At 49.4% G+C, this 24,471-nt stretch overlaps 1 protein-coding gene across 13 annotated transcripts in view; it reads left to right on the forward strand.

Annotated features, from left to right (window-relative positions):
- Nucleotides 1-24,471, forward strand: part of DTNB (dystrobrevin beta) — a 181,716-nt gene that overhangs the window by 33,686 nt on the left and 123,559 nt on the right. For all 13 annotated transcript variants that reach the window (XM_065632399.1, XM_065632400.1, XM_065632401.1 and 10 more), the window contains 3 exons: nt 4,215-4,320; nt 11,842-12,008; nt 19,479-19,603. In XM_065632399.1, coding sequence (XP_065488471.1) covers nt 4,215-4,320; nt 11,842-12,008; nt 19,479-19,603 — 398 coding nt within the window. The remainder of the gene's footprint in view (nt 1-4,214; nt 4,321-11,841; nt 12,009-19,478; nt 19,604-24,471) is intronic.

Here is a 24,471-nt window from a genome sequence, read left to right on the forward strand (position 1 = left end):
ATGGAACCTGTTCATTAAAAACGATCCTAGGTGATATTAACACTGATCTGGATGTAGGAATCATTTGGGAGAGTGAGCGGTTAAACCAGGCACAGGTTTAATAACGTGAAATCCTGCATGATTGAGTGTTAGTGCTGGGGGCACTTAAACTCCCAAGAGCCAAGTCCTCCCTGGCCAGCTGTGGTTCCTGGCCCCGCAGGGAGGTCCCAGGTCTGGGAGCTGCTTTGAGGGGCAACGGGCTGGGACTTCGCTGCTGTGTGGCGGTGAAAGGGCCGGGAGCGCGGGGGTGCCCGGGACTGTCCCCGCTGCGCAGCTCTGCTGCGTTGCCGGGCTCACACGCGGAATCGTTCACGCTTGGTGCCCACACTACGTGGAGTTGATTGGGATGCTTTTGGCCAGAGCTGCATTCTTTGTGATGGCTCCCAGGTGTGTAGAGAGCTTCCAGTAATAATTTAGTGTGCTAGGTCAAGTGGGGGCTTCCACAGATGTAAGGTATTGTAAATGAGGACATTATTTATTAAAGGCAGGATGGTCTCGTGTATAAAGGATGGTGTCAGCGTGCTCTGAGAGCTGCAGTTCAAGCATGAGACGCAGGGCAGTTAGAGGTGCAGGCAGGGTCTCATGCACAGCTGCTCACATTGGTCTAACTTGTTTTGATCACTGCAGAGTTAAAAATTACATATCGTTGTGTCGGCTCAGGTGGTGTGGTCTCCTGCCAGTATTTTGTGGGGAAGTATATGCATTAGCGTCTTGTTGAAACAAGCATGTTGGCAGTGTAACAATAAAACCAGCTGAGCTGTGTTAATCTTCTAAATATACAAATGGCATTGGAATAACCTGCCACTGCACCCACTGCGAGCAGAGCTGAGGACAGAGCTGCTGCGACAAGTGCGTGTGCGAGCAGCAGGCACCGAAAACAGTCACTGAACGGGATGGAGAGGAAGCAGGTGATTACAGAAAGTACCTGTGCAGAAAAGCGTCTGTTCTCCCCGGGAGCGTTTGACCCGCATGAACGTTGTGCCTTCACATTTATTAATTTTCAGTTTATGAACTTGGAGTTTGGAACCTGCTGGCAGATTGTTTCATTGTTGTTGCATCACAAATGGGGACCGAGGGATGTTTTTGTGGTTGGGTTCTGAACCCAGCAGGAAATGTTATACCAGCCACAAGAAAGGGCTTGATCCAGGCTCCTTCTCTGACACATCCATCATTTGCAGGAGACTGCGGTTTGCTTTCCTGCCTACTCTGCCGTCACCGAGGATGCCCGTGCCCAGGCGGACAAGAGGGAGCACTGGCAGTGCTGCAGAATTCTTTCTGGTCAATTAGTTGCAAAATTTCCTACCTAAAAGTGGAAAAAAACCCCACAGCCTGTGTCCCTGCTGCCCTCTTGTGAGCTACATGGACTCTGCATCACTCTGTACAGCGGCTTTGACAGCTGGTGCTGAAAGGGAAACAGCTTTTTCTTTGAGGAACATCCCTGTCTGTGGCAGAAGGAAGCTCTTCTGCTGGGCTTGGCTTCTTCTGCCGCTGTGTGTATCATATATTGCTGTCCAGTTGTAGAGTCATATAATCACAGAATTATTTGTGTGGGAAGGGACCATTAAAGCTCCCCCAGTGCCCCCCTGCCATGAGCAGGGACATCTGCACCAGTTCAGGTTGCTCAGAGCCCCGTCCAGCCTGGCCTGGGATGTCTCCAGGGATGCTTCAGCCACCACCTCTCTGGGAACCTGGGCCAGGCTCTCACCACCCTCAGCACAAACAATTTCTTCCTTATGTCTGGCCTGAATCTCCCTCCTTGAGTTTCAAACCATCACCCCTTGTCCTGTCACTACAGGAGCAGAGGGGCAGGATCCCCCCACACCTGCTGCTCACGGGGCTGGGGACGCAGCCCAGGACACGGGTGGTTTCTGGGCTGCCAGCGCACATGGCCGGGTCACGTCCAATGTCTCACCCCAGCACCCAAGTCCTTCTCCTGGGGCTGCTCTCCATCCCTGCAGCCCCAGCCTGGACCGATACCGGGGTTGCCCCGACCCAGGTGCAGGACCTCGCACTTGGCCTTGTTGAACCTCATGAGGGTGGATCCCGTCCCTCAGCTGTGTCCCCTGCCCCGCTCAGCTCGGTGTCACCTGCAAACCTGCTGAGCATTCACCTGATCCCACTGTCTTTGTCACTGATGCAGATGTTAACCAGTGCTGGTCCCAGTATGGACCGCTGGGGAACACCACTTGTTACTGGTTTCCACTTGGACATGGAGCCATTGACTGTAACTCTCTGGACGTGGCCATCCGGCCGGTTCCTCATCCGGCTGCCAGTCCGTCCATCAAACCCGTGTCTCTCCAATTTAGTGGCCAGAATGTTGTGGTGACTCTATCAAAGGCCTTACAGAAGCCCAGGTACGTGCCATCTGTAGCTCTTGTCCACCGATGGAGTCACATCGGAGAAGCCCACCAGCCTGGTCGGGTGAGACCTGTCTGCGGTGAGGCCGCGGGGTGTCTCTGATCACCTCCCTGTTCTCCCTGCCTTTCGACTTGTTTTCCAGGGGATCTGCTCCATGACCGGAGCAGATGTGGGAGTGAGGCTGAGCAGTTGTTCCCAGGGTTCCCTTTGTCACACCTGTGGAAGTGGGTGTGATGTGCGGTGGATCCCACCTCTTGTCTCCAGAGAACTTGTCTGTGAGCAGCGTTTATCATTTGGAGTAACCTCATACTCTTGTATATGAAATGGTGAGATGGGAACCATGGCAAAGCAGGGAGCCTTGGAGGCATTTTCCCAAAGCTGCACGATACCTGCACGAGTAAGCGACTGGGTAATTATGTAAAGATTGGCAACATCCAATCTGCCTGTTGATTACAGCCAGTGATGCTGTTTAACCTCATTAGCACAGCGGCTCGTTACGCGAGCAGCCTTCTCTGCTCCGGGACATCACACAGCTCCATCGCTTCATTCCCGGTTACAAACCGGGGGGTTCTTCTCTCAGAAGGCCGGGTTCAGCACATGCAGAGTGGTTCATGGCCCGACCCAGACGTGCCTTGGTGAAAGGATTTGGGATGTTTCCACCCAGCGAGAGGAGAGGCCGGTTGGGCAGGGAGGTGTGCGGACGGGCCAGGCTGTGCGGCGGCTGCCGAGAGGCTTGGACGCCCTCGAGCTGCAGTTCAAACTAGTCAGGAAAAGCTTTTTAGTTACTAGGCAGAGAGACTGGAACAAAGACACCTGATGAAAGTCGGAAGAAGAAAGATTCAATATTTCTTAGAATTTTCCTTAATGGCAACTGGGATAGTTATCATTCACGTTATCTCTCCAGGATAGTTAGCTACAGAGGCAGTAGATGTATATATTTGCCATTAATCACAAAAATATTGATGCTTTAAATATAAAACTTTAATTAAAAAGACATAAGCAACCCACAGCCAACCCCCGCATTGATTTTCGGCACCCGGGTCCTCAACCGCGCTCCTCGGGGTGCCGCTGAGCGCTCCTCGGGGTGCCGCTGAGCGCCCCGCTCCTCCCGCCGCACCTGTCGCCCTCGGAGCTGCGTTTCGTACCGTTTACCTCCAGCCGTTTGCGTTTGCAGTGGAAATTTTCTCTTGCTCGCTTGAATTTCTAACCGTAGAAAATATGACTCTTAACTTGCCTGACTTCCTTCTCCTAATGATTTCGTTTCAATTTCATTTTTATTGGCAGTTTTAAAAAAATCTTAGCGTAGGTCTCCCCTTGCCTCTTTTTTTGTTTTGCCTTCAAAAAGCATTTCCTGTATGGATTGTCTATGTATATAAGTTGTAATTACTCTTTAATGCGTGTCTGCTTTTTTCAGTGCTGTCTGGATGTCTGAAATGCTGTTTTCTACACCGTTAAATAAGCTCCGCTCACATTGGTTGTGTTCCTCTTCAAAATCAGAATCTTTAGCTGCAGCTCAGGAGCCAATCCTGGCTGACTAGTCCGCCGTTCCTTGGAGGTTTCCGTTCATCTGTTTATCATTTATTTTTATATGATTATATCATGTCTATACTAATATGTTTTTGTGCTGTTACTGTTTGCCTAATATAGGTTGAAACTCCCTGAGCAAAGAAGTTGTGATTTTAATCTCTTTATAGCATATGCAATATTCCTGGTAGACAGAAGTTGAGTCAGAGAGAGGTTTTAAGGTTGAAGTAGTTTTTGGTGTATAAAATTGAAAATTTTCCTTTAATTAAGTTCTATTTCTCTTTTCTTTGCAGAAAAAGATCATGCTAAACATGTTTTTAGACACATTGATGGCTGACCCGCCTCCTCAGTGCCTTGTGTGGCTGCCTCTCATGCACAGACTTGCCCACGTTGAAAATGGTAAATGGAATATTTTCTCATTTGAAACATCTGGTCAGAGCGGGGTTTCCATTCAACACGTGTAAATATGCTGTTCCGTCTCACGTAATGAAGCACTTAATGCTTTCATTGTTCCCACTGCGACCGTCTTGGTCCCAGAGCATTTAAGCCCAGACTTTTGTTAGAGTGAAAACACCTCAGGGGTGAAGGCTGAGTCCTTATGAAATCATCAGCAACAATACAAAACAAGATTAATCTTAGAGTTCTAGCGTCACTGGTGGTAGAAGATGGAAAAAAAACAAGCAGCAGAAAAACCAGAATTTTCTACGTGTTCATGTTTATTCTGAAGCTTTTAAAAACTCCCCTTGAGCTGTGCTTTGCCGCGGGCTGCCGGTCACCGGCTCCCAGAGCTGCTGGCACCTGCAGTGCTGGCCGTGGAGGTCAGGCCACGCTCCCCTCGCTGCCGCACCTTTCCTCAGCTCAAATGTCCTGGCTTTGCTGCCTACGGAAGGTATCGAAGGAGCACTAAGGGGTGGAAAACTGGAGATGAACAGCGAGTGATGGAAGAGTCCCCTGCCCCAGAGGGACGCATGGGGCTCGGGGCACCAGGGCTCCTGCAGGAGCTTGGGCAAGGGTGTCGCAACTATTTGTTGGGTTTAGTGGCCAAACAGGTGGTGTGTTTATTTTATTGTACAGTCGCACACAGTATATGTGTATGATGTTTTGTATGTGAATTCTAGAAACAAAACCAAACCAAACTTCTTTTTTTTTTTTTCCACCCATAAACTAAACTTCAGCTTTTGTCTCCTTCCCCACAGAGTAAAATCACGTTGTCATCCTTCAAAACCCCAGCCCTACTAGTTGTTACGTCTTCTTCCACCTAGTGCGTCTGTAGCCATATCAAGGTGTACAAGCTTCTCCCCTTTAAGACACAGGTCGATAAACTCCAGCCCCAGCCTGGCTCCAGCTCAGCTCGCAGGGTTTATATTCTGTTCTCTCCTTCCTGACATCCATGCCTATGACATGGTTAAGTGCTGTTGTGGTTTTGATATGCTGGTTTTTGGCGTTTGTTTCATCGTCTTCTGTCGATCCTCTTGCAAAGCTCATCTGGTTGTGAACCCACCCTGCGTTTGTTCCGCAGCGCACAGGGCTGGAGCCGGGTGCTCCACGGGCCTTTGCTTCTGTATTGCGACACGAGAAGTTCCCAGGTGCTCTGTATGTTTACACACATTTTCTGATAACTATGGGTCTTATTTTAAAGAGATTTTTAAAAGAATTTCAAGGGGAGAAATTTCATGGAGACAAATCTTATGGGAAAACTGAGAAAAGTTGCGGGGGTTGATGTAGTTCAAATATTGGGTGAAGCACTGCACTGTGTTCCCATCCTTCTGTGACAGGTTGCACTAGGACAAGGGCAGCAGCAACTTGGTGCTTTCTTCATCCTTGATCCTCTTGTTCTTATAAACCCATATTGTAAGAAAAGCACACACGGTGGAATAAATATGGCAAGGAAACGAGCAGTCAAAATGTTTGTGTGAGTTACAGGCCAGGGTAGAATTGCACAGAGCTCAGACAAGGATCGAATGTTTGAACATCATGTTTGGACAGAAGTGGTGGAAAGGTCTGAGATAATCCACAGTCTGATCTTTTTTTCTGCTTGAAGGTACCTGGAGGGAATTACTGGATGCCCAGAGCAATCCATCGCTGTAGATCAGTGCGTGCGTTCCTGCGTTACCGGGCAACTTTGCTGCCATGTGGCGGCTCCAGAGCAGGCGCATCCCCACCCGTCCCTCTTCTGTGCGAGCAGTTGCAGAAGTGCCCCTTTTGCTCCCCATCCGTCAGATCTGCAACCCGTCCCCAGGCTTCATCCTGTCGTACGCATCGCAGTCTCGCCACACATCGGTTTGGCATGCAGATAACTCGATAGGGTAACAATGTTTGTGGCATTAAAATTACATTTCTAATCCTTGTCACCCTCTTCTACAGCTGCTTGCTGGATTATGTTACCAGCAATAATTTCTACCAGTGTTCTTGCCCTCTAAATTACAACTTTTTTTTTTCCTCAGAAACTTTTATGGTGTTGCAAGTGGTATTTTTGCCTCAGAGTCAGGTAGCTTGAAAGCATTGATGGGAAATCCTCGCAGCTGAGGTGCCGAGGTATGTGGCAAGTCACAGCAGGCTTAGCTGGGCGAGATTTGGGCTGGATTATGTCCCTGCAGTCAAAGAAGTTAAGGGAGGCCTGGCCCTGGGGGCCTGACTGTGGGAAGGGAAAAATAGCAAGTGTGAAGGATAGGGACAGTAGGAGGAGGGAGCTTGGGATTCCTGGGGCATGCGGAGGGACGAGCAATGTTGGGGGAAGACTGAGCTCTGGCTACGGACCTGCCCGCTCAGGAGGGGCCGAGCCGGGAGCTTTGGCGTGCGCAGTCGGGGCCGGGCCACGTGCGAGAGCTCGTGGTCGCCACGGGTAAACGTCTCCTAGGAAGTGGTCATTGGCAGTGTTTAAAAAGCAGAAGATGGAAGATGTGAAGGTTGCGCTGACAATGGCTACTGCTGTGGATCCTGTCACTAAATCAATGTGAAGTTACTTTGTAAGGGTTGTGTATGTTTTACTATCTGTATATATTAAAAAAATCATAGATTTTGTTGAAATGAGTGCTTGTAGGAGGTCACAGGAATGTCCATCTCCTTCTAGTTGAAAACTTTTCTAGAACACAGGCAAAACCATAAAAGAAACAGAAATAAATATTGATTTAAAACAGGATCACCTTTTCATTGCGTGTGATGGCGCGTTGTACTCGCGCCTGCAGTCAGAGTTTTGTCAGCCTCGCAGGCCAGAACCTGTCCTGGGTTTGGAGGAAAGAGTTGGCCCCAGAGATTCTCTGGTGTCCATCCATTGCCGGTCCCGGCTGCTGCCCCGGCGCGTGTCCGAGTCCGTCCCGCTGCGGGTCCCCAGCGGCCGGGGCCACGCGGGGGGCTCTGGGGCGGGATGGGCACCGTGGGACCGCGGCCGCTGCGGCGCCCTTGGGGTGAAATGTGAGCCATCGGCTTCCCCGGCAAAGTACCGGAGTGGTTTCAGAAAGTGTTCCGCAATTATTGATAAGGCTTAAGTTTCAGGCATTGGGTTGGGCCCTTAATGAATTTGCTACACTCGGTGTTTAAGTTCTAAGGCACAGCTGGCACGTCTGTTTCAGCGCCGTGCGATTTCTCGGCGAGAGGTTCTCGCAGCCAGTGTGAACGGCAATCCGCAGCCGGCACCGGAGGGCACCGACACCCACCAAGGGCTGAACCTCTGCTGCCAGAACTGCTGAGAACTGGGAAACCCTCCCACCTTCACCAGTGGGAGTTGTAAAGGTGCATCCTTGAGGCGCAGAGGCAGAGCCTGGACTGAAGGACAGCTCGTGGTGAATAACCTCCCTGCTCAAGGGAAGCTTCGCTCTCTTGTGTTACACAGAGTTGGTTTTTTTACTGCGGATGCTTTGCTAAAGGTGTTGGACTGGTTCTTCAGAACAGACTTGCGAGGCTGTATTCAAGTATCCGGACATGTATCTGATGATTGTCCCAGTGCAGATTCATGGGCATGGGAGCTCTTAAAAAGACTCTTGCCTGTCTCTTTCCCCGCGAGCCTCAGGAATGTCAGCCCTGGGAGGTGTGGGGCCTGGTGCCTGGGAAGGACCCACCCCGGGGCGCTGGCGCTGACCGAATGGGGAACGCTTTGGCAGAAAAGGACCTGGGGGTCCTGGGGACACCAATGGGACATCAGCCAGCAGCGCCCTCCTGAAGAAGGAAAGGCTGAGAGTGTCCTGAGAGTATCCTCAGCCATCAGGGCGGGGGAGATGCGGTTGCCCTCTGCCCAGCACTGGCGAGAGCACAGCGGGAGTGCCGGGCCCGGTGCCGGGCTCTCCAGTACGCGGGGGACATGGGCCTACTGGAGTGAGGGGGCCAGAGGAGCCCCAGGAATGACCCGAGGCTGGAGCAGCTCTGCTGTGGGACGGGCTGAGAGAGCTGGGGGTTCAGCTGGGGAACAGAAGCTCCGGGGAGACCTTAGTGCGGCCTTAAAAGGGGCCGAGAAGAATGGTGGGGGCAGACTTTAGAGCAGGGCCTGTTGTGACGCAAACTCGAATGCGTGTAAATGTTCTTGCGAGATTTGCCTCGCTGCTTCTCAAAATCCTCCATCAAAGGCTTTCAGCACCTCCCTGCACTTGGACTTGGGGTGAGATCAGCCTTGAAAGAATCTCAGAGTGAAACTCAGTCTAAACAAAAATGAAATAATCTTTTTGAGGGGAAAGTGGACAAGAAAGGCAATAGTAATCAACTTTACTTGCATCCTGACCATAGTCTGAGCAGAGAAAAATCGGAGAGGACAGTTACGTATAATGTGGCATTGAACACTTGCTTGCAAGGTAGTAATCTCTGCACACCAAAGGATTTGTACAGAAGAATTCAGTGTTATTTAATGAGGTGAACTACAGTGTAGGGAAACTTCACCATGAGGTGAGTGAAAATCTTTTGAAAGGCATTGAAGCAGTTTGCTATTTTCACACAATTACCCTGCCAGCCTTAATAAGCAAAACTGCCACTGAGTTCTTTTTCCTAATTTTCTAGCCCGAGTGCTTTCTTACTGCGGTGTGAGGCCTTAGGTGCCGGTTTCTGGCCGCATAGAGGCCGTTGCTGTTTCGGTGGGACCCCGGCGTGTTTGGCGATCCCTTCCCGCTCTGCTCCCAGCCAACATCTCCGCTAGATACCGCTCACACCGTTCTGGTGCTTTCTCCCCCGTCTTCCTTGGAAAGTGATGCCCCAAATCAGACATTTTTGACGATCACTCAATGTGTTTATGAAAAGTACTGACCAGTGTGTGTCCTGGAGTAAAGCCCTTTGCTCATCAGGTCTTCCCATTTTGACAATTATCTGTTCATTGGTGTTTTTCCAGTGAGATTCACGTCCACGTTACCGTCCTGTCATCTCTTGTGTTTCCCTCTGTCCTGAGAATATCATGGGAGACCAATTTTGTAAGAATTACTGAAGTAAAATGAAAAATTGATGGCATTTGATGCCTGTTTCTTCTTTTCAAGGTCAGTTACTGTGCCATGGAAAGACATTAGGTTGATGTGGCAAATGTTGTCCGTGGCTTATTCCTCTGTTCTTCAGGTGCTCACAGCACTTTGCTCTGTGATTTGTTCTGGTGTGTATTCTACAAGTTAAAATAACATGGGAAGTCCATAGATACATACGTGTAACTTCACACCCATCTAAGGATCATCATTACCATTCTTGTCATGGCCTATTTAAATCCCCAGCTAGTTTTCCATCGTTCTGTTTTTCTGACTTGCTCTTGGAATATTTGAGTTACTCTTTTAGCCCTCATTAATAACGTGTCCTGGTTTTTTGCTCCTGTAGATTTCCTTTTGAATTTTAGCTTATTAGGGTGCTCTTTATTTTCGCCACATGAGTGTTTTCCTGCAGCCCGCTCTTTACTCTGCTCCGAGGTGGTTCACGCTTGTTTCTTTAGCAGCGTTTCTTTAAGGAGCATACAGTTCTTTTAACCTGGTTTTCCTGTGGAATTGTTTCTTCCTGTGGCTCCCCAGGGTTTCTCACGAGTGCGCTGAAATGTGCTGTGCTGAACTCACGTTCTCTCTCCTCTGCTTCCCAAAATCCACAGAATTACTCTGTTGACTTGTCAACTTTAGATCAGTTGTCATCACCTTTATCAGCTGCTTCTTTTCTACTATGTGATACAAACCTAGAAGTCTTTCTTTTCATCGCTTTATCTATTAAAAAAAAAATCACCGGTTCCTCTACAGTCCATTCCCACTGGGCATTTGTATATTCGTATATTGAAATTGCCGGCTGCAGTGAAGTCGTCTGCTTTGTCCAGCGTTCCTGCGTGCTGCAGGAAAGCGTCACCCACCCGATTGCCCTGTCTCAGTTGCCCATTGCATTCGCGAGCGGGTCGGTGCTCCCGTTGCCTTTGCCGTGGCCATTTCCCGTGTTGGGCAGCTCGGGCACACGTGCCGGCTCTGGCGGTGGCAGCTGTCCTGGGACGTTCACCAGCCAGACCTCCCTCTGAATTCACTTTGTTGCTCCCTGCGTTATTAGACCAAGTCTCGCTCGCAACAGCTAAGACGTAGTTTTTATCATAGATCAAAACTTCAGACTCTTTCCAGATGTTTCTCGTCCATGTCTCAGCAGCCGATAACAGACGTGTCTAAGGATCCAGCTGGCCGGTGAGCTGCTCCGTCTCTCCACAGCACGGCTGTTCCCGGTGTCTGGTGTTACTGGTGCTCTAGACCACAGCAACGCTCAGCTATTTGTTCCTGTAATTCACCTTCACCTTCATCCTTCCATTCTGTTTGCTGCGCCTCGCCTTGTGAGATGCCTTTGAAAAGGAAGGTGTCTCCTACGCCTCATGCCCGCGTTGCTCTGTTGTTTGTTCTGAAGACTTTCCTCTTAAACGGAGCAAGCCTGCGGCTGGTTGCTCACGGGTGGAACAAGGAAGAAACATTTATTTGTTGTTCTGGTCCGCTTCTGATGGTGCCTCTGTGTGTTTTAATTGAATGTTCCCGTTCTCAGGATTGCGAGGGAGGTTGGGGCTCAGCGACGGAGCCGAGGCGGGTGATGGAGCTGCCGGGCAGGGTTGAGGCTCCTCGGCGGGGGACCCGCAACAGGTGCCCAGCACCGTGCTCCCATATCCCCTCCTGGGAGCAGCTGGGGGCCGACACCGGGCCAGGGGATCTGGGGCAGACACAAACCTCTGTGAGCACAACCTTCTGCTTCCCCTGCCCACACAGACGGGTTCCCAGGGGCCTTGGGCTTGCACGGAGCCTCCTGGGGCTGAGCGGACCGAGGAGGGAGAAGTACTGAATGTGTCGGAGGGAACTGCTGTGTTATCATTGTATGGGAATATAGCGGAAGAACGGCGAGGAGGTTGGTTAAATGTAAATACACTCAAGTGACTTGCACCTGTCTGTAGAAAAAGCACATACATCACAGTAATTGTTTTACTGACCTTGTGTGCTTGATGAGCAGAACCTCTCTGTTAGATAACATAGGCCTGTGAGAAATTCCAGGCACCTTATCACTATGTCTGCGATTCCTGCTTTGTTGTGAGCAAGAGCAGGAGGCTGCACCTGCCCGAAGCCTTGAAATCCAGGCGGGCTCAGCAGGCGCAGTGATCTTCCAGCAGGGCTGAACTGACCAGCGCCTGCGTCCCCCTTGTGTCACCTCTGCCTGGGAGCTCAGGTGTGACGTCAGAGATCCCCCGGTAGAGAGGTAACTAACATAAAACTTGCTCTTTGCAAATTCATTTGTGGCCTCTGGCTCTTCTTGCGACGTGCCTCCGTTGGTTCACACAATCATCAACCTTAAACATGTGGTTAATTGTACTGAATTTACCAGTTCTGCACTCCAAAGTCATGACCTGCCAGAATAACAGGTTGGTTTAGTGCTTTAGAACCGGCGGGGTTGGAAGCCCCAATGAAATGTGATGGGCGAGGTTTTCTTAAAGTTCACTTATTACTTTTCTTCTTTTTTCCCCTCCCTCCCAAGTCTTCCACCCGGTGGAATGTTCGTACTGCCGCTGCGAGAGCATGATGGGCTTCCGGTACCGCTGCCAGCAGTGCCACAACTACCAGCTGTGCCAGACGTGCTTCTGGCGCGGCCACGCCAGCGGCCCCCACAGCAACCAGCACCAGATGAAGGAGCACTCGTCCTGGGTAACGCCCCGCGGCACCCCCGGCGCGGGTTTGCACGGTAGAACTGCGCGGTAGCACCTCTGGAGGGTTTCACGTAGCAAAAGCGTGTCAGCAGGTGAACCCGACTGGTTTTATTACGGGTAACGCTATTGAATTGATGGTTGTCATTGTGTTCAGCGCTGTTTAAAGCACACAAGACAGCACTGTCCTTCTCAAGACCTTAATGTGTGGTCGTTTCCCCTCTTCACATCAGTCCTACTTTTCTTACATTTTCCTCTCTTCTAGCTTAAGCATGGAAAGGCTGCAATCCCTCTTCTCTCCAGAAAGGAACTTTATCCAAGTGACATCCTTAAAGACAGCATTTTTTTAAGAGAAAAAATGAGTATGGTCATTCTCCTGACAACTGTAAATGTACACATTGGAAACTCTTAACTAAAAAGCCTTTAAATAAATTATCTGAGAAATAACATTCAGTTAGGTCACTATATGATAATCACATCTCAAGAAATAATAGACAATTTTACATATAAAAGCCTATTTTATGGCAAAAGATTAAGCACAACCTTTTACTTATTCAAAGAGAAGTTCAAATGACTACTCAATTAGTACTTATCTTCACGAGGAAGAGTCATTATAGTATGACCGTTTAATTTCGAAAATTGGGGCTTAATACCATTCAGTAGTTGGAAGGCGAAGACAGGACAATTTGGTCTCAAATATTGTCCTTTTTTAAACTGTGTGGGTAATAAACTTCTGGAACGTTTAAGGTGAACTACCAGTAGATTGTTATCCCCTTAAGTATGTACAAATCCAATCTGCATTGTTTCATACAAAGACATATCTCAGTAGTAGCTCTAACTCTGATGGAAACTTCATCCCATCGTGTTCGGCATCGACTTCTGCGGCACTTGATTCTTACTGGGCCATATGGAATAAGTTGATTTTAAGATACGCCGTGAATTGGAGGAGCAGGTGGCGAACTGCTGCTCTCCATTGGCAGACACCAAGGGAATTGCACACACAGAAGCGGCACTAAATAAACAATAAATGTGAAGCAGAGGTTTACGGGAAACAGTATTGGGAAACAGGGTTTTACAGAACAAAATGAAAGAATATATGAAAGAAAATAATGATATGAACAGGTGGGAACCTGGAGGGAAGACCAGTGGGTCCCGCTGAGCAGGGCTGCAGAGAGGAGCTGCTGCTCTGATCCGGTCAAGAAAGAAATCGATTTTTCTGGGTTTTCAATCTAGCCAGACCTAGTTCAGGCTTGAATGGTGTGTTTTCAGAGCTTTGGAGCCCTAAGACCCAGAATAAGCATTGCTAATAGCTATTTGTGTGAAGTTATTTTTCCTGAAATTCTGAAGTGCCTTTGATAATTTTGTGCTACTATAAATCACATCATATAGTGATTTAAAATATATGTAGAGAAGTATATACGTATTACTGTAGCAATTATATGTATTATAGAATCACAGAATCATTTTGGTGGGAAGAGACCCCCCAAGATCATCGAGTCCAACCGTAACCCACCGCCGGCACTGCCCCATGTCCCTGAGAACCTCATGTCCGTCTGTCCAACCCCTCCAGGGATGGTGACTCCAGCACTGCCCTGGGCAGCCTGTTCCAATGCCCCACAGCCCTTTGGGGAAGAAATTGTTCCCCACATCCAACCTCAACCTCCCCTGGCGCAACTCGAGGCCGTTTCCTCTGGTCCTGGCGCTTGTTCCTGGGGAGCAGAGCCCGACCCCCTCCATGCTATAGAGAGAGATATATATAGAGAGAGAGATACATAGAGAGAGATTATATATATGTAAGTTCAGGTAGAAACCTTTTTTTGAAAGAGGAGTTCTGCTGCACGAACACAACTTGTTGGGACTTGTTTCCAGGAAAAAAAACAACCTCGCACTTCGCAAATTTTTCCTTCTGGGCTATTTCAATTTTGGTTTTATTAAATAGCCTTAAACACTAATTCATTTAGTTACGTATGCGCAGCAGGACTGAAAATCAAATAGTTCATTTTGAAAGTGTGTAAATTAGTTATTGTTCATTCTATTTGTTTATTTTTGGTCTAGTCTGCTAAAGTTAAGCACTCTCTGGCATCTATGAATTTCAAGTAAAATGTTGAAATAGCCAAGTTACCCTCCAGGCGTGTTCCCTCGGGGATAGTTTTTGATGGCTTATTATCAGCTGCAGTTGAGTTGGAACGTTCCTCCTGCTGTAAATAACAAAACGTTGGTTATTTGTAACCACCCTTCACATGGTGGCTTTGGATTATGTGTCAACACAGCAACAAATGTTTGCTGTTCCTGTACGAATACCTGGACAGCTTCCGCTGGAAGTGCTTGCGCTGTACTGATCGGGTCTGAAACAGAAAGCAGACCCCTCGATCTGCCAGTTCACATCTAGCAGTGCTGAAAGGAGCTGGTGATAACGTTTTGCTCTCAAAATTACATCTCTTGTATTTCTGATTCTTTTAATTTCCCATTTAGACTACTTTAAAGCTATTAACAATTTTTGAACGTGTTTTTATTCAGTCCCCCGGAAACAAGCCTAAAGGGCACAGGGTATTAGAGCGTGTGCTCTGTGTCCCCATCATGTCATGTTCGGTGTGACTTCACCGTCACAGGAGATGAAAAACTCCTTTTGTAATTCCGAGATTCCCAGCAGAGGGCACGCGGCCCTTGGACGGGGACAGGGCTGGACGTGGGGGACAGTGACACGGCTGGACGTGGGGACAGTCACAGGGCTGGACATGGGGGACGGGTCACAGGGCTGGACATGGGGGACCCTGTTCCTTCTGCCCCCCGAGCTGGGTCTGCGCTGCCCTCTCCCCGTCCCCATCCGAGTCCCCCTCTCTCCTCTCCTCACCTCTCGGCTCCTTGTTGCTCCCCACTCTGCTCAGCCCCGTTCTCTGCTGGGAGGAGGGGAGGGGACGAGTTCCCTGTGCACTGACGGTGCAGATATTTTTGCTCACTTACCCATTTTCAGTACAGAAGACAGATGAATATACTGCCTGACTTTGTGGTTACACCCTGCGCAGCTGACAGTTGTGATATTACAAGTAGTATCAGTAAAATGAGGCAGATAGAAACAGATAACTTTAGGATGTTAATTTTCAAACAAATGTTTTTGCCATCCATGTTTCAACTCAGTTCTTATTGCCTACAAATCTCTAAGCACATGTGACAAGTGCTTACCGGGCCCTTTTGGGAGAGGTGGGTGTGATTTATAAATAGACAGTTAGAAAAAGGTAGAAAGACAACTTGGATTATGTAGTTTGTAGTGTCCAGCTTTTTAATTCCATGATGGAATTATGACTTTTTACCAGCTGTAACCTCTGACAGGAAGGCAGGGGAGCAGAGATGGGATCTATGAACCATTTAGAAATGGAGAGGATCTGACAATACTCCACACAGGTGCAGTGGGGTTTCACACATGTGGAACATCACAGGTGCATTGTACTGATAACTTCTCACGTCTTTTGCAGGTTTAGCACAGTTTATCAGTGCTATTGGTCAAAAATGTGTTAGTATCCAGCTGTGGGTGTTGTATCCAGCTGTGGATGTTGTTTCCAGCTGTGGTCAGTGTTTCCAGCTGTGGACAGTGTATACAGCCTTGGGTGGTGTTTCCAGCTGTGGACAGTGTACACAGCTTGGGTGGTGTTTCCAGCTGTGGTCAGTGTTTCCAGCTGTGGACAGTGTATACAGCCTTGGGTGGTGTTTCCAGCTGTGGACAGTGTACACAGCCTTGGGTGGTGTTTCCAGCTGTAGACAGTGTTTCCAGCTGTGGACAGTGTATACAGCCTTGGGTGGTGTTACCAGCCGTGGACAGTGTTTCCAGCTGTGGCTGGTGTGTCCAGCTATGGGCAATGTAGCCAGCTGTTACTAGTGTTTCCAGATGTGGTCGATTTTCCAGCTGTGCGCAGGGTTTCCAGCTGTGCGCAGGGTTTCCAGCTGTGCGCAGCGTTTCCAGCTGTGGCCGTTGTTTCCAGCTGTGCGCACCATTTCCATCTGTGGCCGTTGTTTCCAGCTGTGCGCAGTGCCCCTGTCCCCTGCCCGGTGAGCCGTGTGCTCCCTCCGCCTGCAGCTTCTCTGGCCAAGGCCCTGAGTGGTTGTTCCTCGCACTTACCGTGACTTTTACTCCCAGGCGAGGTCCACACCTGTGCAGGCATCGCCGTGTAAGTTCGGGTTTGTTTATGCTTTATTTATAACTGAGCGGGATAGAAACAGGATTGTTGATGAAATAAACCCCTAGAATCCAGGTCAGCCCTTGGCTGATGGATCGATGACACATTTACTGCAATAACCAAAGCCCGGGTGGCTGGTTTGCGTTTGCTGCTCATGGAGGGTGAGTGCCATGGGAGAGCGAGTCGGTGGTTAATAGTATTTTAACGTACTTTGTGTTATGCAAGTGGAATGTCCAGTCACCTGAGGAGTGCACGGTGCAGAGCAGGGTCACCGACTTTATATGTTACAAAAGAGAACAAACATTCCAGACTCTCTGAAGTATTTATTTTCCTTTTTTTGAGCCTCATCTGTTCACACCTCCATTTGTTGTTCAGTGGAAAAATTTTATTAAAACTATCATTGAGAAAGCAATGGTGGAATTGGCATTATAGAAACACCTGGGTTCATACCTAACTCAGTCGCCTGCCGCTGAACTCAGTGTTTCAGAGAACAGGAACCCCAAAAACGTCCACGTCAAATAGCAGCTCAGAAGGAAGCGGATGCATTGGGGTGTCTGGGAACAGCACACTCAATCGTAACTACGTAGAAGCTCCACTGATTCCTTAGACACTTATGGTAACTGGTGGCAAACGTTCCTCACCAGTTTACTTATTCTGTGCACGACAAAAGAGAAGCAGAAACTGTTTCTTTTGAATATTTGTCCATAGACTTGCGAAAAAAATTAACTATCTGCACACTGGTAGGTCTAGACATGTAAAAGGCTGAGAGAGTTTGCTGAAGAAGGAATCTCAGAAAGGCTGTGAAGTTTATTATGTTAATGAAAAGAGCGGTTGTGCTGTGCAGCGGGAGTTGGGGGGAAGCGCTGCTGTCCTGGGGATGGACTCACGACTGCCGGCACCTGCAGCCCGGGAACCTCCGGGGGTCGCGCGGAGAAGAGACCTGGCATGGACACCTTGGCAACGAGGCGGCCAGGAAACGGGCAGAGAAAACTGCTGTGGGACTCGGCACTTTGGAGGAAACCAAACCCATGGGCAGCCGGGTCGGGGAAGGGTGCGGAAACGTCGTGTCCAGGTAACGAGCGCTGAGAACGTGCCTGACGGTTTTTGGATCATCACCCGCGCTTTCCATCGGCCGGATATAAGGGGTGCAGCGCCGGGAGCGCCACTGGGTCCTGTACCGGGGTTTTCGGGAGCAGACCGGGCCGGGTGCCGCGGGGCCCAGCGCTGCAGAGGGGCCGGTGCTGAGCGGTGCCTGCGGATGTTATGGGTTGAAAGCCTTCAAAAATAATGGCGCACCAGACCATTTCCCTGTCTAAATGGGAAGATAAATAGGACCATCTATTGAACTCTAGGATGCGCACAACCTTTTTTGAAGTCTGAAATTTTTTATTAGTTTTAACTACTTATTATAGTGTGGCCAGCGAGCCCAGGGCAGTGACCGTCCTGTGCTGGGCCCTGGGGAGGCCAAACCGCGAACCCTGGGGCAGTTCTGGGCCCCTCACGCCCAGAAAGGCCTTGAGGTGCTGGAGCGAGTTGAGAGAAGGGAACGGAGCTGGTAAGGGGCTGGAGCACAAGTGTGATGGGAGCGGCTGAGGGAGCTGGGGGTTCAGCTGGAGAACAGGAGCTGAGGGGAGACCTTCTGATCTCTGACCTGCCTGAAAGGAGCTTGGAGCCAGGGGGGTCGGGCTCTGCTCCCCAGGAACAAGCGCCAGGAGCAGAGGAAACGGCCTCAAGTTGCGCCAGGGGAGGTTGAGGTTGGATCTGGGGAACAATTTCTTCCCCAAAGGGCTGTGGGGCATTGGAACAGGCTGCCCAGGGCAGTGCTGGAGTCACCATCCCTGGAGGGGCTGGACAGACGGACATGAGGTTCTCAGGACATGGGGCAGTGCCAGGGTGGGTTAATGGTTGGACCCGATGATCCTGAGGGTCTCCTTCAACCAAAATGATTCTGTGATTCTATCTTTGCAGAATGCAAAGGTGCTTACAGATGATAGCAAACAGTCAGGAGGTCAAGCTTAGCAACAATGAGAGAGAGGTGGGTTTTATTAGAAATGTATAAAGCAAGACTTAGCTAATCGAAAGAAAAAATAGTCATTTCTCAGGGAAAGGGGATCCCCACCAGCAGTACGTGTGCTGGCGGAGCAGCATGTCCATTCAACCTGCCGAGCTCTTTTCGCTGACAGCCGCACCCAGAAGCATTATCGGAAAGTCGGGATCAATGGAAATTATCTTTCCCCTGTAATTTTCAGAAAGTGAAGCTGCACTAGTGGCTCCATTGTACAGCGTTCTAGACAGCACGGCATTTGTTTGATCAAATAAATCGTGGGGTAGCACATTGGGATATAGTGTTTGTTATCACAATGGAAAAAAACCCCTTTAAATTAGCCTAAAAATACTGCAAAGGGGAGGTGATGGCAAAGGCACACGGGGAGTGGATGGTCAGTGCAGACACCAAAAGACAAACAGAGTAAAGGCTAGAGCAGGATATATGCTAAAGGGAGAAGCGGAGAACAAATTGAGAGAGAGATCAGTGTCAATCCAGATTTTAATTTGAATGTGCCTTGAGCATTGGTCCTAATTCCACCTTGCAATGTCCTACGGGGTAGTAAAAAATTGCATAGGAGTGATTAGCCATTTGGATACACACAGATGGACCGTGAGTTAGGTCAGAAAAACGCAACTGCCGGGTGACTTCTGAGCGCTATCCGGCCTCCCACATCGCTGCCTGGCTTTGGGGGATGTTATCACGTTTTAGGGCTTAATTTTCTAAGGCAACATGGGACTGAACACACATTTGAAGCGCATGACTTGGGCCATTGCTCTGTGTTCGGCAACACTTGCACCGGCCTTTCCCTCCTTAGATGTTCCCAGTTAGCCCAACCAAGCAAATTGGTGAAAGAAAATAAAGGAACAGGTTGTTCATATCCATCCTAACATTGTTTCACCTTGGCTTTGCCCATAGTGAACAAAAAAATTGGCAGTTGTCTCTCAAAACCACTTACCTGGATGGGATTGCCCCATGGTTTAATGCCTCATAGAAGCACCACACAATTGGCTTGTTTCTTCATCTTACATGCTTTTGTTAAACTCCTTTCATTTTTTCAATGTTATAGCACAAAAAGACCCCACAAAGCTTGTTCACCTGCGTAGTGTCTGTACTAATTCCTCAGGTATGGTGTAACGTAAGGATGTTTCTAAATATTCTAGCATGATGTGGCTTTTTACACTTCTCTGGGAGCTGGTCGCGCACACCGCCCTGCTCTTCCTGCCAGCCAGCGTGTTTTATCATTCTTTTCCCCCAGAAATCCCCTGCCAAGAAGCTGAGCCACGCCATCAGCAAGTCCCTGGGCTGCGTCCCCAGCAGGGAGCCGCCCCGGCCCGTCTTCCCCGAGCAGCCCGAGAAGCCGCTGGATCTCGCACACATAGTGTGAGTATCTCCTTGCATCTCGCTCACTCACTCGCTGCCTTTAGATTAGCATTATCAAGTTGCAATGCTGTTAATGTTGTGTTTCTCTGAAAAATGATTTGAAACATACTGTTCTGTTGAGACTATCTTGCTACCAAGAAAAGGGATGCAGAATGTGTTTATGTGCCACTAGGCTAAGACCTGGCTATATATTTTACTTGCATTTAGTAGCATTTCAGAGTACTACATACCCTTTGCACATCACCATAATGGGTGAGACTCTATATTCTCCCTTATTGTAGGTTAAAATTATATAAACAAACCAATGTTAAGTAGGGGACACATTTACTTGCTGGTTCATGTTCCGTGCTATGAGCAGTAGGAGGTTTAGCGCGGTGCTGCTGTCAGGGAGTGTTGGCTTTACATCCTTCTCTGTCTGCGAGATCGTTGTGTGTTTATTGTAACCCTTTCGTTCCGACGTTAGAGTCGAACTGACAAAGTGGTTTTGATGAAACACCATTGTACTGGTGTTGGTTGGAACAAACTTGAAATGAGTCTGCTTCCCTGATTTGCCAGCTTTCACATCAAAAGTAAAACCTGAGACAAAAAAACTCTCAGATTTCCTTACTGTGTGTCTATAATAAACTAAGCCCCCAAATAGATCTGGTTTAATGCCCTACAGAATCGTGAGGAGGAGTCTCAGTCTTTTCATATGTCTGAATTTAAGCACGTGCTGTAGAGTGAGGAGCAAAGCGAAGGGATGTAATTGATGGAAAATGAACAACTCCCGTTTGCATTGCGTCTGGGTCAGTTGCTGTTCTGAGGGTAAGTGGAGTTGATGCTCCTCTGGTTCGCTTTTGGTGTTATCGTCGATACCAGCTGCTTCGCGAGCTGTTTTCTGTGCCAGGATTTCTGAGCGGAGAACCAGGGTGTCCAGGTGCGGGTGTCTCAGCCCCTGGCAGTTCGGCATCGGGACGTGCTGCTCGGTTGTCCCCGGTGCCGCGGGGTGTCCGCGACCGGCTCTTCTGTGCGCTCGGTACTGGTGGTGGCGGTCGTTAGGAGCCAGCGGGCAGCCGGCTTGTCTAATTATTGGCGAGCTGAGAACCGCCAAGCTCATGGCAGCGTGGTCCAACACTCGTGTGGCCTTGTGCTGTGCACGGCGTAGCAGATGCGCCTCTTGGCCTGGAAGAGCGGCTGGGTGCTCGGCTCCTCAGCAACAGCATTCTGAGCTTCACCCATTCCTGCTTAGCTGGGCGATTGCTCCAGTTCTTGCACCGCTGCATATTTCCCAACCTCTATAAGGCTTGCTTTAGTCCTGCGCAGTGAGGGGAGTTGGTCTGGTTTAATGGAAACCTGTCTGTTCTGCTGCGGTTCAGTTTGGAGCTGGAGCCTGTTCTAAACGAACAGCGTGTCGGACCCGTGGGGACGAGGGTGCGCGTTGTCCCCAGGGCGAGCCCCGTGCCCCGGCCAGAGCTGCGGTCCAGCTCGTCCCTTCGCTGGAGCCGGGGTTTCCGTAGCGAGGGCGCCGCTCGGCCGCAGGGTCGACAATCTCGTGTTCAAAATTTTACCAGATCGTTAACCCGTCCGCACTTTTCTTTTTAGATTTTTCTGTGTGCTGCTTCCATGTTGAAATGCACTAACACTCACCAGAGCAGACCAGTAGTTTACAGTGTAATACTTCTATAAAAAATAAAAGAAGACGTGATTGCATGAGTGCAGTGTATGTAAGTAATTCGGGCAGTGTGATCTTGGCTGCCAGCACAGGCCGGTGCCGGAACCAGACCCAAAACCACCAGCCAAAGCTTTACTCCGGCACAGATTGCCAAGATTGCCGAGTTACTTCTTTCTTTTGCTGGGACTCGTTAATTTGTTAATGGGTCAAACCAGTTCCAGGTGAGGAACGGGGAAGGTGAAAGCGAGTGGCGGATGGTGGGGGTTTGTGTTCGGCAGACGTGCTGCTGGCGAATTGCCTCTGCAGCTGCCTTGTGCTCCCGGTGACGGACTCAACCTGGACTCGCAGCCCGGCTTTGGCCCGAGCCCGGCTTTGTCCTGAGCCCAGGGGAGGCTGGGGAAGGTGGGCTGGAGGGTGCACCCTAAAAACCCAAAGTATTGGGAAATCCTGCCTAATCTGACAGGGACGACTGTGGGAACAACAGATGATGGTCTGGTGTAAAAATAGCATAAGTAGATGGTTTATATCAAACACCAAACCACATGAAAATAAAATTAACATAGGACTAAGAAAGACCTACTGGGTTTTTATATATAAGTGATATAAGACCTTTGGGGTTTTCTGTATAATTGATACCACTGAAAAAAAAAAAATTAAAAGGCACACCAAAAAAGCCCCATAGTTTCTAAGCGTGAAAGGTGCCGTAGCCAGCGGAGATTCTGTGCTAGAACTCGGCTCACACAGAGGAACTGCCCAGGGCCCCAGTGAGTCGTTATTCAGGTGTGATCATGACTGGATTACAGTTGTTTCATGTAGATGAGGTGCCCGTCACCATGTACCTGGTGCTCTAGAGGAGGCTGTCATAAAGCTCAGCTCGACTTCAGCTGAGTAAATCATGTGAACATCAAAATATTAATAACTAGGAACAGTTGAAGAATACTTGGCCAAGTGCTCCGGGGAGAGCAAGGCTTGGGAGGGAATGAACCCAGCTCCGCTTGTCAAGGGAAGGAGAACAGCCAGAAATCAGTAGCAAGGAATGCAAACTGATGGCTTGGGAGCTCTGGGGCAGTTTGCAGGTCCGGTGGGCGCGGGCAGCAGCGCGGCCCAACGCTGACGTGTGTCCAGAGACCATCCAGAAGGACGGCAGGTCGCGCCAGCTCCTTCGCATCCAAACCGCATTTCAAAAGAATTCCTGAATTTGGAGAGCAGCTGCTGGTTGTTGGTGTGTCTCAGGGCGCTGGGAAGTTCCCAGAGCGCTGGAAGAAAATTCGGATGATCTCATTTGTTTTTTTGGAGGGGAACGAAGTCGAGCAGGGCAATCTCTGACATGTTGTGTTTGCCAGCGTGGCTGGGATGGATAAAAGAACTGAGCAGTAGATAAGCGATTCTGGTGATCAGTAAATAAAAAGGTAACTTGTGCCAATCAGGCACTGGCTTTTGGCAATTTGGTATAGTAAGACTCAGCTTGTACCTTTTTGTATGAGGTTAATTTTGATTAACTAAGTGATATTGTTGGCATAATGCATTTATTATGAGCGTTGAATAATTGACAAAACAATCAATGCAGGACATATACTACAGCAGGTGGGAATAAAGAATTGTTTAGCTCGTGATCCTCAGTGCAGCCGCAAGAAGAAGGTGGTGGAATCAGGTGTGTTTTGAAGGACCGAAGCAGGTATGGGAAGATGCAGAGCTGTGATCCAAAATCACCAGGAATGTGAGTATGTCACACAGAGGCTGAGGAATGATCTGACATTTCTAGCAATAGCTCTCCTAGAGAAATGAAATATAATCCCAGGGAGCTTTAGCAGGTAGCCTTGACAGAAGACACAGAGCAGGTGTTGAAGCTAGACAAATTCAGAATAAAAATGAGAAATATGTTTTTAATAGTGAATGTAAATAAATAATTGTTAGGATAGGTTACCAAAATCAAAAGCGAGGGTGGAATTTCCACCACTCAGACTTTAAAACCAAGAGGAGAGTATTTTAAAATCAGAGTTCCAGTCAGTCCTGTGTTCTGTGTTTGCTGGCAGCCCGGGTACTGCACCGTGTCCTTACAGCAGTAGGAGATGTGGAAAACACACAGGTGTTAGGTGGCGTGAGCGCCGGGGGCTGTGCAGAACCCGCTGCTGGAGCACCGCGCGCTCTGGCACGCAGTTACGGGTTCACTTTACCTGGCTTTCCAAAAAGAAGCGAGTGTTTGCAGAACTGCCTCTCCCTCTCCTCCCCGGCATTCCTGCAGCCGTGCTGGCTCGGGAGTGGAAAACACGGGAACGCTGCTCTTTCCTGCTCTTTCTTGCGCTTTGGGTGCATTCCGCTTCTCGCCCCTCCTCTCCCGCAGGCTGCTCCGGGTTGTAAGCTGTGTGCAGGTGCGGCTGTCCTGGCCGTGCAGGGATCCCGTGAGTCACACTCCTTTAGGTGTTGGCTTTCTGGAAACGATTGCTGGAGCCCACAGGCTCCGAAGACTTCTCCTTTTTTTAAGGAATTACAGTCTTACATGATGGGGAAAATAATATTAAGCATTAAAAAATGCTTCTTAGTTTATGTTTGATAAAGGAGAGATTGTATTTGACATAGATTGTGTTTCCTGGGAGAAATCATTTAAAGTTTTCCTTCGCTGGGCTGTGATTTCAGGTTATAACTTGACCGTTTTCCCCTGGCTCTGGACCCATCAACTGCAAACTCCTCCCAAAACGTTCATTTAAAATTTGATCTGAGATGGGTCGTTTCGGTGACAAAACCCTGTTGCACAGGTTGTGAAGAATGACCGTTCCGAGATGAGGTGGGTTTCCCAGCCAAAGCCACCCCTGCGGTGTCACCGGCGGTGGATGTGGCACACGTGGATGTTCTGGTGCTGCTGCGCGTGGCGGTTCCTGGCGGCGCGGCCGCGGCTGTGCTGACAGATGGGCTGTGTCACCCGAGGCTGTGGCAACGTCCTCCCTGCGAGACCCCGGGGTCAGCACGGGAGAGGGGGCAGAACGTGGCGTGTGTCACCTCCCAGCCCGGGGAGCTCAGCGTGACCCGGTGGCGGTGGCTTCATGCTGGTGAGTTGTGCTGTGACAGCTGAAGAGGGAACGTACGTCCCACTCTGCGGGTCACAGTCTCTCCAGGTGACAAGTGTGCGAAGCCACGGAGAGCTAAAGGTCCCTGGCGTATTTCAAAGGCAGTTTCTGGTGTTTGAGGACTGGAGATGCTGCTTTGAGCCCTCAGCAGGGAA

Source organism: Caloenas nicobarica, chromosome 3 (assembly GCF_036013445.1).
Source record: "Caloenas nicobarica isolate bCalNic1 chromosome 3, bCalNic1.hap1, whole genome shotgun sequence".
In the NCBI taxonomy this organism is placed as follows: domain Eukaryota; kingdom Metazoa; phylum Chordata; class Aves; order Columbiformes; family Columbidae; genus Caloenas; species Caloenas nicobarica.